This window comes from Ahaetulla prasina, chromosome 2 (assembly GCF_028640845.1).
Source record: "Ahaetulla prasina isolate Xishuangbanna chromosome 2, ASM2864084v1, whole genome shotgun sequence".
Lineage (NCBI taxonomy): Eukaryota > Metazoa > Chordata > Lepidosauria > Squamata > Colubridae > Ahaetulla > Ahaetulla prasina.
This window is the reverse complement of record NC_080540.1, coordinates 66189317-66209199: the sequence shown is the minus strand read 5'-3', so window position 1 is coordinate 66209199 and position 19883 is coordinate 66189317. Positions and strand designations below refer to the sequence as shown.

The 19883-nt window shown below is 38.0% G+C and overlaps 1 protein-coding gene across 1 annotated transcript; it reads left to right on the top strand.

Annotated features, from left to right (window-relative positions):
- Positions 1-6057: 6057 nt before the first annotated feature.
- On the top strand, positions 6058-19874 carry LOC131190496 (ninjurin-1-like). Its single transcript, XM_058167825.1, has 2 exons — positions 6058-7715; positions 19596-19874. The coding sequence occupies exons 1-2, from the start codon at positions 7614-7616 to the stop codon at positions 19872-19874; spliced, it is 381 nt and encodes a 126-aa protein (XP_058023808.1). The 5' UTR covers positions 6058-7613.
- Positions 19875-19883: the final 9 nt, after the last annotated feature.

The following is a 19883-nucleotide window of genomic DNA, read 5'->3' as shown; positions in this document are numbered from 1 at the left end:
AAAAAGAAAAAGAATTGCTGCTGAGGATATGTCAAGTGGTCTCCTAGATAAGCAGTAGGGAAAATATCAGTGAAGTTGCTGCAGTCATTCCACCAATGTAGACTTGTCAGCTCAAGCAGAAAAAATCAGGCAAATGGAATAATAATGGATGGAACAAGGCAGAAGCAGCTTAGGCCAAATCCTATATGGTATTTCTGTTTCTTGAACTGCCAGCCAAGGCTGTAAGGAGAAATTTCCTGATGTTAGAACAACTAATCAGTGGAAATGCTTGCCTCCAGAAGTTGTGGAGGAGGAGGTTAAAAACACTGGAGGTTTTTAAGAAGAGATTGGACAACCATTCGTCTGAAACGGTGTAAGGTTTCCTGCTTGAAAACCACCTAGTCCAAACCAAGGGGTTGGACTTGAAGTTCTCCAAGATTCATGAGATACCTTTCATCCTATTCCTTCCCAGGAGTCCTTCATGTGGTAAGATCCATGGTCAAGGAACCTGATCATTTCTTAGTAGGACCTTCTACATGTATGTAGTTTACTTCTAGAAACCTATTTATTCTTCTTAAAACACCACCCTCACTTGGAGGATTTGAAGAAAACAAAACTAGTCTTCCAATTTCCTTCATTTTTCCATGGTCTTCGTAGCATCTGAAAATCTGGTCACAGTCTCTTCTAACATTTCTGTTCATTCCCACATGAATCAGGAGCAAGGAATGGTTATCCGGAGGGTTGACAAGTCCCAGCAGCCTGTTCCTCATATCCTGGATATCGGTGCCTAAATGGTGTTATATCATGCTGGGTTCCTGTCAGCAGGAAGAAAAACAAGTGGGCTTTTTTTTTTACATGAATTCAGATTTCTTGCTTTTCTATGACAAGCTAAAATAATTGGAGAGGATAAAGCATAAGACCACAAGAAGCATCCAGATAATCAAGCATATTGAAATGGCAAGAGTAAAAGTGCCAGCTCTATTAAAAGTTACAGGTCCCAGAGTTCATTTGAATAGATCAATTAGGCTTTTGGTCTCTAAAGAATCACTGATTTTATCTTCAGAGCCAAGGAAGGGTGTCTTAAAAGGGTTTTGTCACCTCTCTATTAATAATATCCAGCAACAAAGGAGATAATGTAGCTTTCTGTCCCTGACTAGCATCAAACAACTATGCGTTTTCTCAGGATACTTGAAGAAAATCTTCCCAACTAGTACCCTCCACATGAATTAGACACATTCCTACTATTCCTAGCCAACTTTCGAAGAGTTACATATTATTGCTACTAAACTGAGACAGCAAACTCTGCTCTGTTGTACAGTCACCAATCATATGCAACTTGATGGCACCTAACTATGGTAGTTAGGATCAGCTTTAAGCTTTAAGTTGTTAGAACCTCAAGGAAACCATTTCCCCACTCTGCTAATTAACAGATGTATTTAAAAATATATCGTATTACACTTGATTTAGACAAAAAGCTCAGAGCTCTTTCCCAACGTCTTTACAATATTAAACACCAGAAACTAGTGTCCTACAGGCTCAGGAAATCTATTCACTTCTCAGTTATGGTACAGATTTTGTTTTGGAACTCATGTCATAGGTTCTCTTATACTGTATTCTTCATTGGGATATAAGAAAGGAACTTATAAAACTCCCAGTTTTGAGATTCACAGGAAGAGATTATTTAAATTACTTGCAGTCTTGCAGCTGTGAATTTTGTTTTAACTAAAACAATTTCAGTTATTTTATACAACTATTAAGACAAAAGGTCAGTTATTCTTGATGCCGCAACAGGCTTTATGTATGAGGTTAATTTTATTTATTTTAAATACTGTTGTTCTGCTATTTGGCCAGAGGATATAATAAGATTCATTCACTCATTCATTCAATCATTCATTCATGGAAAAGAATGACAAAATACCTGATTTATAAATATACAGAATGAATACAGGTGGAGGCCCAGCATAATAACTCCATCAAATAGTCAGACATTTTCCGACAAGCCCATGATAGCTTCTTGTATAGCAGTATTTCTCATGCACTGCAAAAAAAATAACATTGGAAAATATTGGGAAGTCCTATTAAACTGTGCAAGTGGATAAACAAGCACCACTTTGGTGGAAGTGTTCCGTGAGCCTTGGCATAAAATCATGCCAGCCACATGACCACAGAAGCATCTTTGGCTTGGCTCCCTTGGCTAGGAAGCAGAGATGAGCACTCTGTTTGGACAGGGGAACATGATTGGACAGGGGAGACCTTTATCTTTTATTAAACAATGTAAGAATTTATTTATCATTTCAGCAGAGACTGAAACAACAAGCAGGGTCTGGCCAACAGACTATTCCAGAAGGTGGGAGTTGGTCATTGAGGCCATGAGTGGCTGTGGTTTGGCCAGCTGATTTGCAGTGAGCAGAAGTCAAGCTCTGTAAGGCTGTCGGATTTCTGAGACAGTATTTATTTTTATAGGGTCCCAGAATACAATCTTGAAAGCCTGCTAAAATAATTTAGCAGCTTTTGACCAATCAATGTAAGACGTTGAGATAAATCATCTTCTGGGCATCTTTAGAAATCACCAAATTGCCTCTCTATTTACCTGAAAATGGCTAATATTAAATTTAAAGTAGGCTTTTTTTTCTGAATAGCATCTATAGGATTGTACTCTAACTCATTTTTAACTGTATTAACACACAATAGGACAGTTGATCTACTTTGAGAATCTCCGTTCTAGAGTCATTCAGTTATCACTGTGCCAATATAACAATGCAATATAACAACAAAGTATTGCTTCAGTGATGATTGACTGGTGTTACAAAAGAAAAACATATTTTTTTCTAAATCCATATCTAGTCATTGAATGTTTGTTTCTGCATCTGAGGATTGTGTAATTTCCTCAACTAACTTCTCTGAAAAGTATCTCCAGAAGAAAAGCCAACTCCATAAAGCTTTAACAATGCAGGCTCCAAATCTTTGTGGAAAGTAGATCAACTGTCCTATTGTGTGTTAATGCAGTTAAAAATTAGTTAGAATACAATCCTATAGGTGCTATTCAGAAAAAAAGCCGCGTTTAAATTAAATATTAGCCATTTTCAAGTAAATAGAGAGGCAGTTTGGTGAGTGATTAAGGCATCAGGATAGAAACCAGGACACTAGAGTTCTAGTTCCACCTTAGGCACAAGCCAGCTGGGTGACCTTGGGTCAGTCAGTCTTTCTCAGCCTTGGGAAGCAGGCAATGCCAAACCACTTCCAAAATCTTACTCAAAACAAAATGCCCAGGCAGTTGTCACAAGTCGACACTGACTCAAAGGCCAGGCCAAGATTTCAAGTAAATACTGTAGTGCGGTTTTGGTTAATTAGCACAAATCTTCAGCAAGTCTCAAAGATATGAAAATACATATAGAAAAAGAAGATACAGATATGGAATTTGAGCTGTTCTTAACTGTTCCTTCTGGCTTCCTTTTTCTGCATCTTAAGCTATGTGGATTCCCCAGACTACATTATGCATTTATAAAACAATAAAGTTCTTGAATATTAATAACCAAAAAAGGCAATAGCCAATTAACTGACAGACCTATAATAGCATATCAACCTTTTTTGCCATTGGATTTTATTAGCATTCTCTATATAATTTACTCAGAATACTATTTAATTAAGGAAATTAAAGCACATGTGTTACAAACTGGATTTGGGGGAAAATTAACACCTGGATATTTTGATCGTTCCCTGGTACAAGACACTGTTGACAGAATGACACCAGTCACACTGAATAGTCTATCTGATCACATTCTTGATTGTCCAACTGAAACATTTTTAGCCCTTATAGCCAGGACTTTTATCTTCAGTCTAGGGAAAAAAAATATAAAAGTTGCTTTGGATTTTTCCGCCCAAAGCCCCAAAATACAGATTAAGAAACCTTGTGCCAGTGCTGAAACAGGGTAGTTGTGGAACTGAGCAGCATTGCACACAGCAACGCTCTTAGTGAGAAATTCCCTTGTTAAACCAGTGGAAATAAATCTCTCCATGTAACAAAAGAGTTTATTGGGAGAGGGGAATCCACAGAGATCTTTTAAACAAAATCAATACAGTCAGCCTAGCTAAGCTAGTTATTTATTACCTCTTTGAAAAAGTTGTTGAATTTCAGCACTTGCTCAGGATTATTTACAAAGATAGTTGTAAATAATACTTCTTCTTCTTCTTCTTCCCCTCCTCCTTCTCCTCCTCCTCCTCCTCTTTCTTCTCCTCCTTTTTCTTCTCCTCCTCCTCCTTCTCAGCTAGTTCTGCTTTTGTATAAATAGGTTTACATGGAAGAGGCTTTTTAGAAAAGGAAAAGCTGAATTCAATTATTCAGTATAGGGTCAATTTATCAACTGCTTTATAAAGTACAATTATACCAAACTTATTTTATTTATTTAAAAGATTAAAAGACTAATATAATCACCAAGTAATACCATAAGCCTGGATGGATCATAAAACAGCAATATGGAAAATTGTCTATCACAATGTGTGGTAGAATTACTGACTGAAAATACAATTTTGTAGTAATTGTGCTCTCACAAATGAGCCAGAAATTGTTAACGCTGCACTGATACAGATTGTTTAAATCTTTAAAGATAAGAAAAAAAGTGTATTTCAATGTTAAATATGATTTCTAAAATGTAATAAATATAAAAAGGTAAAGATTCCCCTCGCACATATGTGCTAGTCATTGCCGACTCTAGGGGGCAGTGCTCATCTCCGTTTCAAAGCCGAAGAGCCAGCGCTGTCCGAAGACGACTCCGTGGTCATGTGGCTGGCATGACTCAAAACCAAAGGTGCACGGAATGCTGTTACCTTCCCACCAAAGGTGGTCCCTATTTTTTCTACTTGCATTTTTACGTGCTTTCGAAACTGCTAGGTTGGCAGAAGCTGGGACAAGTAACAGAGCTCACCCCGTTACACGGCAGTACTAGGGATTCGAACTGCCGAGCTGCCGACCTTTCGATCAACAAGCTCAACGTCCTAGCCCCTGAGCCACCACGTCCCTATGTATTAAATATAAGGTTGCTTAAATTGTACAATAGCACTAAGTATGCCATTGATGAACATTTACAAAATGCATTGAATTATTTTATGAGAAAAATTTCTAACTTTGAGCTTAATATTTAATACTAAACCCTCTTCTGTATTATTTGTTGCTTATAAATGTTAAAAGAGAAAAAACAAAAAAAGGAAAATATGTTGCTTGGAAAAAGTAAGTAAATATTTAATTTCTAACTTCTTCTTTATACTCCAAATGATTTAGTGTTTATAAATGTTTAGACCTCTGTTTAGCTTATTGAAAGGGTCAGAACATCAAATATTGTGGTTGTATTGTATATGTGACAGCTATTACTCAGAAAAAAAGGAAAAGCAAGAGTAAAAGGGTAGGCTGTAATTTTTTCATGGATTGAGGCTGCCCCCAGAAACCTCTATTTTTCAAGCAAGCAAAAGATTGCTGTGTTACATTATTCTAGCTTGAAGTTGCTTTGTATTTTGGAATGTACTGCAGCATTAATATTTAGATAAAAGGAGACGGAGCAAAACTTTTCCACAAAGAATAAGTGGGTAGTTTGTAGCATTTAAAATTTTTCCCTTTATGTTATAAATCCCTTTGAATTCATCTTGCAGTGTTGCTCCCAAACTCAGACATCCAAGTTTGGTGTGGAGCTGATAAGAACTTGACTCCTGAATTTGTGAGAGACCTTTACCCATGCATAGAGGCTTCTTTGCCTACCTGAAAATACAAATCACCAAGTAATTCAGCCAAATCAAAAAGGATTGGTGTGCTGATAGAAGGTATTTCAGAATACACTCTCTACGGTGTAGTTGCTGAAAAAGCAAGTTCTTGCACACCAAAGAAATGGCCTTGACTAAGAAGAGAAAAACACGTATGTCTTCTTAAACAGAAGGTTACGACTGCCATGCTAAAAATGCTTACAATAAAACATAAAAATTTGAGGCCACAGCAGAAGAAATTGTTTTTTTATTGTATGGAGAAATTGCATCCCAACAAATATCATAACTTTTTCTGAAATTCAAGTAAGTAAAAAATAGGCTTGCAATGTGCAGGTAAAAATTCTAAAGAACCCCCTTTAACTCTGAGGTTTAGCAGAGTCTCTCGTGAAAAAAAGGGTTGCTAACATTTAACATTGCAATATGGAAGGTATATTATTATATTATGTGAAAGAAAATTACATCTTCATGGGAGTGAAGGAGGCAATTGTGGGGGGTGGCATTACAAAGGTTGGCCACACAACCAGCATGATCAGGAACATTGTGGAAGATCCAAGAGAGGACCAGACATTGGACAGACATTGTTAGTCTTATTTTTCTTGACTAATTTGTTTCCATGAACAGCAGAAAGAAGGGAGCAAAACAAGATGCTTTTCTAGACAATCACCCCTAGAGTTTTTTTCCCCCATCTTCCATGACTGAAGACTTCTTGTTAAAAAAAAATGAGAGGTAATCCAATTTTGAGTGGACAAAAAGCAGAAAAAAGTATGAGAATCACTTAGGTGAAATGGACTGTGTAAAAATTTGGAGGTGTTCTAGTCCAGCCCACTGCTCAAGGAGGAGATCCTGTACCATTTTACACAAGTGACTGTCCAAGCTCTTCTTGAAAACCTCCAGTGATGCACAACTTCTGAAGGCAACTTCTGTTCCACAGATTAATTGTCCTCACTGTTAAGAAGTTTCTCCTCAATACCAGGTTGCTTCTCTCCTTGATTAGTTTCCATCCATTGTTTCTTGTTCTGCCTTCTGGTGTTTTGGAAAATAAATTGACCCGCTCCTCTTTGTGGCAGCCTCTCAAATACTGGAATGCTGCTATCATGTCAGAAGGTCCATCCGTCCGTCCATCTGTCCCCCCCAGTCCTTCTAATTCAGAATGTATTAACTGGGTTGGTATATCCAATTTCTTCTTGAATCACCATCCAGAAGCCCACAGGTTAATTCATAAATTTCCATATTATACTGCATTTAGTGCCCCACAGCCCCAGAGGGGAAGAAAAAAAACCCTAGTGAGGCACAATGTTTACTCTGTCTGGTCCTTTGGAGACAGAAGAAAGAGGAAAACCCCGGAGTTTATTGAAAGGTAGAGATTGGGAGAACAGCAAAGGAAGGCCGTCTCCGCCTTCGGTATTTCCTAAGGCATCACTGGCTGGCAAGGAGTGTTAACTTTTGACGTGGGCGAATTCCCGCTTTCCTTGCGAGGAAAAAGGAGGGAGCGCTCCCGCCACAATCCCTCCCCGCCAGGGGTCACTCGTCCGGACAAATTCCTTCAACAGCTGGGCAAAAAAAAAACCAAAAACCCCTTGCCTTTCGTCGCCACAGCAACGCCTCGGTATCCGCAAGCCGCGCCGAGCGGTTCCCTTTCCCTCTGGGTTGGCGCTGCGAGTCAGGAAGGGAAACCCAGCGCTCGCTCCGCTCCCTTGCCTTCCCTTCCCTTCCCTTCCTCTCCCTCTCTCTCTCTCTCTCTCTTTCCCGAGCAGGGTCGAGGGCGGCCGGCAGAACTGCGCTCCGGCTTAAGCACAAGACCTCAAAACAAGTGTCTTCTTTTCGCTCTCCCCGCGCGCCTTCGCCCGTCTCATTTTGCACCGCGCCGCCGCAGCTACCGCAGCAACATGGGCTCGACCCCAGACAGCCATGAGATGAACGGGCTGACCACGGCAATGGGGAACGGCAACGGCAGCGGCAACAACGGCGACGCGACGCCTCCAGAAGAGGTAAGAGGCTCCCGCTTTCTCTCGGCGGCCAGGCCAAGAGGGCAACAACCCATTCAGCCGCCACCGGCCAGCTGCTTCTGGGCGGGAGGCTGGGCGAAGGTGCCCCGGGGGCATGGAGTTCGTTAGCCAGCGCCGCGGAGGCCTGTGCATCCGAAGGGCCTGCTTTCCCTGGCAGGCAAGCGGGTAGAGGGCGGACGGGGTTTTTTCGGGAGGGAGGCAGGGGCACTTCCGAAGGAATAGAGAGGCCGTTTTGCCCCGCTTCTTCCCGGCGCGGAGATTTCCCATAAATCGCGTCCCGCGTTTGGAATGCCTCCAAAGGCGAAGTTGGATTTCTCGACAGCGAGGCCGGCTTTCCGGCTGCTCGATTGGGAAAAGATTTAATGCGCGGGTGGGGTAAGGTGGGGTGGGGCGCTGCTTTGGCAAGAGGCTGCTTGTTTTCCCGTGCATAGATGCCAGTCAGTGGCCAGTGTTGTGGAAAGAAAGAGGAGAAAAAATCCGATGGAAGACGGCAGAACTGGGAAGACTTTCCACCAATTTACAGGAAGAGACAAGTGGCCAGGTGACATACGGCATTCAGGGAAGAAGAACCATGATCGGACTATATAGTAAACTCACAGCCTTAGGCTAGGGAGAGATGGACTACTAGAGTGTAGCAGCTGGAATCTGATTGGCCGCGAGGGATTTTCCAGGAATCTTAAAATTTGGTCCTGTCAGGAGGTTTGCGAATCTGATGGAAATAGGGAACCGGTGAAATGGCTATAATGCACGCAAGACTTTATTTAAATGCGCCCTCCCATGGTTTTGTTTATTTTTGTTTTTAATTGGTTTCAAGGCTTTGTTTTTAATTGTTTTCTTTGAACTGTATGAGTCACATGTGTGTGAAATGGGCAGCTATCTATATTGGATAAATAAATGATAAATCTTCCTCTGTCCATTCTGCAATTTGAGAAAAAGTGATTACACTTCAACAGAAATTCATTCTGAGAGGTGTAAGTGTGTTCTTAACATGTAGAGAATTTAGTTCTTCATCTCCTTTATTTTGGAAGAAAATAATTTTGTATATACCTTGACTGACTTCATGCAAAGTATTTTTTGTAACACATGGATGTGTCATGCAAGAAAGGGCCATAGTCACTCATGCTTCTATGTTTTTTGATTTTAACAAAATCATCCCGAATTAAGGGATTACAGGGTCAAAAAAAGGGGGGGGAGTGTATCTGCCTTCTGTGAAACTGCTTTAGAACTCCTTCAGCAGTTTAATAGAAATCACATGGTTGAACTGAACTGGGTATCCTTTATCCTGGGGCTTACCATGACACCATCCTGTCATCTGTTTTCAAAGCCAGGACTGAAAATGGGTGGGGGGAAAAAGAGCATTAAATGTCATGTCTATAAATATTGCCTTAGCTAGTCAGTCTCTGGGAACATTACCAACTTTCTATCACTTACCACATCAGTACAGCAAAAGGAAATTAGGGAGATAAAGATACAAACTTAATGAAGTAAAATCCTTTAAACTTGCCACCAAGCTCACAAAAACCAGGCAGGATTTTCTCTCATTTGCTTTTCAGTTTGGAGATGGAAAGGAATTCAGTTCAAGCTTCAGTAGGAAAGGTATGGAAAAGGAAGAAGATATGCATTCCTCAGTGTAATTCTTTCAGAAACATCAAAAATGTATATGGGTTGGTGAATTAATTTATACACATGTGGCAATGTATCTAAGTAGGTACAGAATGCAATCCAGTTTCTACAAAGAAACCGGCAACAGGTTTCCCTCTTGACATTTTGAGATAATCCTCATGATCCCCTCTGTATGTTATGGTCTTTGGGGATAATAAATTGTAGCAGGGCCTTTTCTGGATTCTAAATCTGAGCCACAGACTGCTAAAACAGTCTGTTATTAACACAGCTGCTTGCAATTACTGCAGGTTCAAGTCCCACCAGGCCCAAGGTTGACTCAGCCTTCCATCCTTTATAAGGTAGGTAAAATGAGGACCCAGATTGTTGGGGGCAATAAGTTGACTTTGTATATAATATACAAATGGATGAAGACTATTGCTTAACATAGTGTAAACCGCCCTGAGTCTTCGGAGAAGGGCGGGATATAAATGCAAATTAAATAAAAAATAAATAAATCATTACCCTCCCTACATTAAAAGGATGGCCTTCAGAAAGCATGTTTCCAGATAGACTTTTCTTTTTTTCAGAAATAACATGAATCCCTTAGTAAGGGGAGATCAGAAATTATTTGCAATTAATTCTTGTTGCTTCGTAGTCATTGTGCTTTAGGAGGAGAGCCATGTGTGACAGAAACAGTGTGGCAAAAAGTTGGGACAAGTCTAGTGTCCATTAATTAATTTTATTAAAATGCATTAGTTGAAAAAAGTGCTACCTGATTCCTTCTGACTTTTTTGCTGTTAAATGAGGAGAGGAATTACTGACTGGTGACAATCTCCAATTCTCAACTGGTTCTCTCTTGATTAGTGAACAGGGATCTGCCACAATGCCCAATTTATACACACACACAAGCACACACACACATATTTAGAAGTCCAATCACATGATATTAGTATACTTGCCTGAAATCTAATGTGATCTACATTGAGAATGCCAAAATATCATAGGATCTTTGAGGGGAATGCTGAAATCTTGTGAGATTTGATAATCCTACAAGTTTTAGGCTTTAATTTCTATGATTCCCATGCTAGCTTTTTTGTTCGTCAAGAAATTTGTTTATTTCAGTTCAGATCCATGCCTCAAAATCAAACATTAAGTAATTTCCTTTTTGAAATGGAGGTAATCTGGAAGCACAGGCAGTTCTTGACTTACAACATTAATGGAGCCTGGAATTGCTGTTGTAAGCCTTAATAATTATACTTTGACCCAATTTAATGACTGGGGGCAGTTGTTAAATAAATACCACGGTCATTAAGTGAACATGGGTCATTAAAGATTATTTTTCTTGACGTACAGCCATTCACTTAGTGGCCATTTGAAATTAAAATGGCAGTGAAAAAATGACTTACAACCAATCCTCGCACTTATGACCGTTGCAGCATCTTCATGGTCACATCATCAAAATTCAGGGGTTCATGGCAAAGTTATGTATTTATAACAGTTGCAGCATCCTCCATTATGTGACCATCATTTGCCATCTTGTCAGCTGGTTTTTAACAAGCAAAGTCAACGGAGAAAGCCAGATTTACTTAATGACCACCTGATTCACTTAACAACTGCAGTGATTTGCTTAACAACTTAAAAATGACCTTAAAAGTTCATAAAATCAGAGATAACTCACATAACTACTGCCTTGCTTGCAACAGAAATTCTGGTTCCAATTGTGGTCATAAGTTGAGGACTACTTGTAGGTTGACATGTTCTTGAAGTCATCAGGAGTCAAGTTTGACTTGATAAGACTTTACTAAAACATCGGTTGTATTGAATATTGTAGAGACATTGAAAATACATCTTTGTCTTATAGCATGTCAGAATTTAAATGGTTCCAAAACAAGAGTATAATTCAGGAATATATGAATTCAAATAGATGTTACCTTGCAAAAAAAAAAAAGATATTTGAATTGGGTAATAGTTACAAGGATTCTACAAAATAGTCTTCATGTCCATCATCTCTGAAGCAAATTCCTATTTCAGAAAAATATTAGTTATTTCTTATATTTAGTCATTCACTCTATTTAGCTTGTGTCACTCATGAAATATCAGACTCAAGCTGAGAAGTTATAGGTTATATTTCTTCAAACACCTTATTTACATCCTCATAGGTTAATTTATTCCATTTCATACCAAAGAGGAAATAATTTCTCAGAGGTTGTCAAGAGATAGGACATGCCAGATGTGTGTGTTTGAGCATTTGACAAAACTATGACATTTGTAAAAGTTTATGTACTGATTTTTAAACAACTGTCTCAGTGAATTATGCCAACTAGAAGTGAAATTAGAAAATGCATGTGTCATAGCATTAATCCTATGAATCAGATTCTTGTTTACTTTCTCCACTTACCCAGATGTTATTTCATGTTCAGGCATATTGTTCAGTGATATTGTAATAATTGGCAAGCCACTACAAGATTCTACAGAATAATATATCCCAAGATAATTTCATTATTGGGACTGATGTCTCCTAATATCTTAAACAACATTTTAGAATTAGAATAGAATAGAATAGAATAGGTTTTTTTTTAATTGGCCAAGTGTGATTGGACACACAAGGAATTTGTCTTGGTGCATATGCTCTCTGCGTACATAAAAGAAAAGATACGTTCATCAAGAATAAGGTACAACACTTATTGATAGTCATAGGTACAAATAAGCAATCAGGAAACAATTACCCTTCCAACAAAGTAGTTTCTCTTTTTAAAAACTGAATTGCTTATATGTTGCATCATCTCTTTGCCTTATGAGTTTTTTAGAACAAATGGGCAAATGGCAAAGACAGAAAAAGGAAAAATGGTTGCTTCTCACCTGGTTTAATGTTAGTTAAAGTAGTTAACTAACTACTTTATCAGATTAACTGTATCAGCATTCTTTAATAAGAAAATACCTTGCGCCTAAGTATATTTTTTCTGTTTTTGAAGAGTGTCCAGCTGTATTGCCAATTAATTAAACAATAAATGTAAATATGCCAAGGAGCATGTTGTCTAACAAGGGCTCCCACTGAATTTAAATTCCAAATTTATAAGTAGTTCAATTCTCATACTACATGCATTCTGTTTAATGTCTATGGGGCTGGTCTATTTTGCAGCTTTCTATTTTATTTCATGAAGCTGCAAAGACCAAACTTGAAATTGGGGATTACCAGCCTTTTGGAAAAAGGAGGACATGTCTGGCAGGTTAGTCTCAAAATCAAATATTGTCCAGCTGTTTGAGTAGGTTTTCTTCAGGAAAGTTAACAAGTTCTTTTGCCTCCTACTTGGTCTGGTAGCTTCAAATGATTGAAAAGCCAGCCTTTCTAATATTGGAAAATGTAATTTCATATATATGTAGGTCCAAGTACATTTTTTCAGTTTTTCACTGTAACTTGATGCCAGGTAAGTTAAATAGTTAGTTTTTCCTCCTTTTTCTCCCCATTTATTCTCCTTTCCAGTTGTCAGTGTTTCCTTTGCCTAGTCAGATATCTGATAATCCTATCTAAAGGATTTCTTCATTGTAATAAGTTTAACAGCTGGAAACAGTCTCAGTGAGGTAAAGTCTTCATGGAATATATATTGTCATATAATTGTGGAACTGTCCTATTTCAGGATAAATTGACTTAGTCCTGGAATGAAAATTGTGCCACGGGGGGTGGGGTCATACAACGGTGATGCTTCATCTGTGATAGAATGGATAATCCATTTTGTGAAGGCTATTTTCAACTTCCTTTTTGTGATGAAGGAATTGTGTAGAAAAACTGCTGATGTGGCATTTTATAGTTGAGGAGCTTGGATGTCCTCATGTCTTATAAAGCCTATTCTACAGAGAGGAAAACATTAAAAGACATTTTTGCAGAGCAGAATTTGATTAAACATTTAATAGCTTTTTATGTAAATGAAAATTCTGCCTCATATTTAGGTATGGTGTTGTTAGTGTAATTCCTAACAACAGCCTTTTCTTGCTATCATAGCATGTTAAAATATCTAAGTGAAAAGTAGATATAAATGGACTTAAACCCTGAGAAGCTGTTCATTGTGGTAATTAAACAATTGAGAAGTCCCATTTAAATTACATTAGTGTACTTAAAGGTGTTTTCATTTAATTTGTCTGATGTATTCCATTGAGATAAGAACGAAGAAGGAACCAAAGAAGGAAATAAAATATACAAAATATATAAATAAAAATAAAGAAGGAAATAAAATATATACAGACTTGAAATCCTGGGTTTAGAAAATTTAGAACTACGCCGCCTTCGACATGACCTGAGTTTAACTCATAGAATCATCTATTACAATGTCCTTCCTGTCGAAGACTATTTCAGCTTCAATTGCAACAATACACGAGCACGCAATAGATTTAAGCTTAATGTTAACCGCTCCAATCTTGATTGCAGAAAATATGACTTCAGTAACAGAGTTGTTAATGCTTGGAATGCACTACCTGACTCTGTGGTCTCTTCCCAAAATCCTCAAAGCTTCAACCAAAAACTATCTACCATTCACCTCACCCCATTCCTAAGAGGTCTGTAAGGGGCGTGCATAAGAGCACAAACGTGCCTACCGTTCCTATCCTATTGTTTCCTTTCGTTATATCAAATTAATATAGTCATTACATACTCATACTCATATATATGCTTATATATTGTACAGTTATTTCATGCTTATGCTTATATATACTATGTGACTAAATAAATAAATAAAATATATACACGCCTAAATTCTACAAGATTGTTTACAATGGATGCTTTGTCTTCTGAAACAAGGCAAAGATCCCATTGAAAATAGACATAAAAGCCATTTCACAGATTGTACTAAGGCAGAATTGATGGAGCCAATAGATGTGATCTTTTGGGACGAAGATTGGTGATGGTAGGTTGAGTCTTGTAGGGAGTTAAAGCTTCAATTTCACCCTATTTACAGTGTTGCCGCAATATGACAGACAAACCTACTAGAATCTTCAAGGCAATGTTACATAGTACTATAGGAGGGTGAATCCAAAGAAAGCGCTTGGTGGAATATATGAATCCTCTTTAAATGCCATTGCTTTGAGTTAAACAAAGTTTCTTTCATAAAAGACCAATATTTCATTTTATGGCTCTTATTCAGTGACACCCAGTCACTTTCATCTTAACCTACAAAGTTACTATTCATACAGGCTAGACCTGAGTTGTTGCACAGACCTGTAGTCTAGGAAAAAAAGCATGAAATGGTGCTTTTAATATTAAAAGGTCAGTATTTACATTAGCAATAGGCTAAATGATGAAATCTCCCACTGTGGTTTAACACTTAAGCTCCACCTAACCTAAAATAATAAACAAACAAATCCTTTTCTCACTGTTGCTGTTTTCTACACCTAATGGATTTTCTGACAAATATATTAAAAAAATATTAGATGGAATTTTTTTCTGAAATGCTGCAAAGTTGTGGAAGTTGGGAGAATACTCCCCTGAAGCAATATCCTGTGAAATTCTAAATATGTGTCTTAAATAGGGAAACTATTTTCTGCATAAGTTCTAAATCTTATCTTGATTGCAAAAGCAGTCTTGTGAATACTTACACATAGTTTTGGTGCATAATTCCAATAATTGCATTCATTGCGTTAAATTTGAATGCTAAAATGCTAATTTTCTGAGTTCAACATTATTTTAATTCTGATCTCATTAAAATCATGTTTGATGGAAACAAGCCTGATACCAATTAGAACCGTGTCCTCTTACAGCAGACTTTATCATAATGACACTTGTGAAATTTTAGGAGTAAAATATGGCAAATGCAGTAAATAACAATAGGCATACTTTGAAGGGCAATAAAATAGTTATATAAAGCTACTGTTTCAAAAATGTTTATTTATTTATTTATATAATAATTTATTTATATATATATATAATATATATAACAACAGAGTTGGAAGGGACCTTGGAGGCCTTCTAGTCCAACCCCCTGCCCAGGCAGGAAACCCTACACCATCTCAGTCAGATGGTTATCCAACATTTTCTTAAAAATTTCCAGTGTTGGAGCATTCACAACTTCTGCAGGCAAGTCGTTCCACTTATTAATTGTTCTAACTGTCAGGAAATTTCTCCTTAGTTCTAAGTTGCTTCTTTCTTTGATCAATTTCCACCCATTGCTTCTTGTTCTACCCTCAGGTGCTTTGGAGAACAGCCTGACTCCCTCTTCTTTGTGGCAACCCCTGAGATATTGGAACACTGCTATCATGTGTCCCCTAGTCCTTCTTTTTATTAAACTAGACATACCCAGTTCCTGCAACCGTTTTTCATATGTTTTAGCCTCCAGTCCCCTAATCGTCTTTGTTGCTCTTCGCTGCACTCTTTCTAGAGTCTCAGCATCTTTTTTACATCGTGGTGACCAAAACTGGATGCAATATTCCAAGTGTGGCCTTACCAAGGCATTATAAAGTGGCACTAACACTTCACGTGATCTTGATTCTATCCCTCTGTTTATGCAGCCCAAAACTGTGTTGGCTTTTTTAGCAGCTGCTGCACACTGCTGGCTCATATCTAAATGGTTATCCACTAGGACTCCAAGATCCCTCTCACAGGTACTACTATTGAGCAAGGTGCCACATATACGGTACCGGTGCATTTTGGTTTTTTTGCCTAAATGTAGAACCTTACTTTTTTCACTGTTGAATTTCATTTTGTTAGATAGCGCCCAATGTTCAAGTCTGTCAAGATCTTTCTGTAACTTGAGCCTATCTTCTGGAGTGTTGGCTATTCCTGCCAGCTTGGTGTCATCTGCAAATTTGATGAGTTCCCCATCTATCCCCTCGTCCAAGTCATTGATGAAGATGTTGAAGAGTACTGGGCCTAAAACAGAGCCTTGGGGTACTCCACTGCATACTTCCCTCCATGTGGATGTAGTTCCGTTGAGGACTACACGTTGAGTGCGGTTGGTCAGCCAGTTACGAATCCATCTGGTGGTGGTGCTGTCTAACCCACATTTTTCTACTTTATCTAGTAGTAGGTTATGGTCTACTTTATCAAATGCTTTACTGAAGTCTAAGTAAATTATATCAACAGCATTCCTCTGGTCTACTAATTTTGTCATTTTGTCAAAGAATGCGATAAGATTAGTCTGGCATGATCTGTTTTTGACAAACCCATGTTGGCTTTTGGTTATTACTTTGTTTGCTTCTAGGTGTTCACTGGTTCGTTGCTTGATTATTTTTTCCAGAATCTTCCCCGGTATTGAGGTCAGGCTGATAGGTCTGTAGTTTCCTGGATCTGTTTTTTGTTGCTAGTGAACAAGTTGTAAAATCCCCCAAAGTGAAAGTGAATTTAACAGAATAGTAGAATTACAGAGTTTGGAGGTCTTTGAGTCCAAGCCCTGATTCAGGATTCAACTGGGAATGTTAACAGAGAATGCCAAATTGTAGTGCAGAAAAATGCATTGGAGGAAAAGGGAGAATCCAATCATGATATACTCTCATTTCATTGAAAAGATCTTTACATCTTTTCTTGCTGCCCCATCAGGCATATAAAAACCAGAACTGTGCAAAGATCTGGATTTAAAAGGCTAAATGTGATTTAGAGTGCATATGGGGGCACACATATCAACTTTGGGAACTTGTTAAAGCAGATTTGTCTTTTTCTGTGCTAACAAGGTTGTCATGCACAACTTTCAGAAAATCCTGGAAAAATATACCAGTATGTTGCAGTTTGCTCTTCAGATCTGGTTCTCTGCAAAGTTTTACTCAATACAGAATAATAGAATTGTAAGGGACCTTGGAGGTCCTTTAGTTCAACCCCCTGCGGATGTCTTAATAATTAAAAGGGATATACAAATAATAAACCAAGATAATGTCTTGAATAATTTTCTTATATTATATTTAGCAACTTGAATAAGTTGCTAAAAATTGTTTATACTTATTGTGTTGAAGGAGAAAGTTATTGCTGTATAGATTTCTTTTTTTTTAAACTATATTTTTCTTTTTCTTTCTAAAGTGGCTTTTTCAAAAGACAACTGGATTTTGTTTTCCTTGAAGGCATTTTATTTCTCACCCAAGAAGCTTCTTCAGTTCATGAACTGAAGAAGCTTTTTGAATGTGAAGCGAAATATCTTCAAAGAAAACAAAGAAAGTCCAGTTGCCTTTTTAAAAGGCACCTTTGGGACAACCATGACCTGGATGGCTGCAAATCTCCATAGATATTTTTCTTTCTACTTTTTCGTTCTCTGTGCCTTCTTTTTCTTTTTTTATTGTTGCAATTGATTTTTTTAAATAAAATTACCAATAAAAAGGCAATATTCTAAGCATATGTAGAGTGCCAAATAGTTATGTAGCTACAGGTCACTTTGAAAAGAAAAATGCCAAAAGAAATGAAAATGAAAAGAATAAAAATAATATAATTTTCTTGAGTGCAGAACGCAGGTTTAACCCAGCTTCAGTGAGTGCCAACAGTCCTCAGCCATCCCCTGAGGGTCCAAGTAATGTGCGTAGCAACCTGAACATTTACCTTAATGACCACAACAGGGAGAGCCAGAATTGCGGTCATTAAGTGAAATAATCACGTGGGTGCCTCGCTTAATGATCCCAATGACCTATGCTATATTTTTGAGCTCAGTTGTGGCTGTAAGTCAAGAACTATCTCTATCTGCCGCCATTCGTTCTGTGGCACAATTGCACACGCTGGTAACACCTGACTCTTGCACGTTTTACTCATAGTGCTATTTGGTGCCAGTATGCTTTGCTCTTGGATTAATACTTTATTTTCATAGGTCTTTTCAGTTATAAATAGCAAACAGCAAAAACAAGATGCCTGACAAAAGGATATTACAACATGCCTGTTTCCTCTATTTAACTGTGTGGGAAAAGAACAAAATTAATATGAGGAATTTTTTTTCACTCATTAATATTGCTGCTCTACTATATTGCTGACATTTCAATTATTTCAGTACTTTTTATACCATGTAACTCTCAAGATGATTTAGTATATAAACATGTGGAGCAACTTGTAGCTTACATGGAAAATAAATATGGAAGAAAGTATCAAATGGGGGAGAGATCATATCAGCAGCTAGCTATCCTCAAAAAACTACCACAAAAACATTAATTGGGCACCCAGTATTTTTTTTTCTGCTGCTATTTAAATATTTGATTTGATGCTCTTGTCTTTGCTGAAAAAAGCAAATGTGGTTTTTCAAGAAGCAGCTGGACTTTCTGCTTTTTCTTTGAAGACATTTCGCTTCTGATCCAAGAAGCTTCTTCAGCTCTGACAGGAAGAAGTTTCTTGGATGAGAAGCGAAACGACTTCAGAAAAAAACCCCGGGAAGTCCAGTTGCCTCTTGAAAAAGCACCTTTGGGACAGCCATGACCTGGATAACTGAGGATCTCCATAGACATTTGATGCTCTTGTGTAACTGTTTTATCTTAATAAAATGATTAATTTAGTAAAGTGAATCTGTAAAAATTCTACTGAAATTGATGTAAGTGAGGAAACTTGGAAACATGTTTGTCTCCGTAGAAAGTGCTTTCTGGCCTGACTTTTGTGTGTTTAGTAGTATGCTATTGCTAAGTGCTTGATGTTTACTGGCTAAGCCATGATCTAAATTATTCTAGAGAATGATCAGAAATATAAAAAACAAACAAACAAACCAAAAGTCTTTAGAAAAGAAGTATATTTCCCCCCAGTAATGAGATAGTTAAAACTTTTATAAAATAGAGACAAAGAAAAAAATGCTAAAGCATGGACATTTAAGCCGTTTCCTGTCATTTCCCGAACATAGGTCATTTTCAGACTCAGTTATATTCCTGCCGTGAATGCTATATGTTTTTTCTCTTCTCTCCTTCCATTTTAATATATTTTTAATGAAATGTTTTAAGACAGCAGTCCCCAACCCTTTCTGGCTCCAGACACCGGGGAGGAGGAGATGGTTGCCTGTCTGCAATCTAGCTCCTGTGCATGCATAAATGAAGTTTCACACATTTGCCTACTGCTTGCGTGGTCCAGTTCTAAACAGTCTGAGGACTGGTCCTGGTCCATGGTTGGGGACCCTTGTTTTAAGGTATAACAATATAATACCTTAAATGTGCAGTGGCCAATGCTATATCTCCTTAATCTGAACTGTTCCATTTTTGCCTTCAGTCCCTGTGGAGAGTTGTTACAATTTCAAACAAACATGTACCGGTAACTACTTTGAACCAGTTATTAATTTTCCCACCCCAATCATGTTTATAATGCTATCTGAATCCTTTGAAATGTTTTTTGCCTTTCAGGGTCGGAGACACTGGCTACGGACAAATAGGCAAATTAACATAAACCATTATGCCAATAAGAAGAGTGCAGCCGAAAGCATGTTGGATATTGCTTTGCTCATGGCCAATGCATCCCAGCTGAAAGCTGTGATGGAGCAAGGACCCTCTTTCGGATTCTATGTTCCACTGATCGTTCTCATCAGCATCTCACTCGCACTTCAGATTGTAGTTGGCGTGCTCCTAATATTCCTTGGTATGTATGACAACCTAAATCATTGCTTATTTTGTGCCACAGCATAACTGTTTATG

Bases quoted from the DNA above. Each gene is read 5' to 3' on its own strand.
- LOC131190496 (XM_058167825.1), top strand. From the start codon at position 7,614: ATGGGCTCGACCCCAGACAGCCATGAGATGAACGGGCTGACCACGGCA. The intron at 7,716-19,595 runs GTAAGAGGCTCC...TTTGCCTTTCAG, and splicing joins ACGCGACGCCTCCAGAAGAG to GGTCGGAGACACTGGCTACG.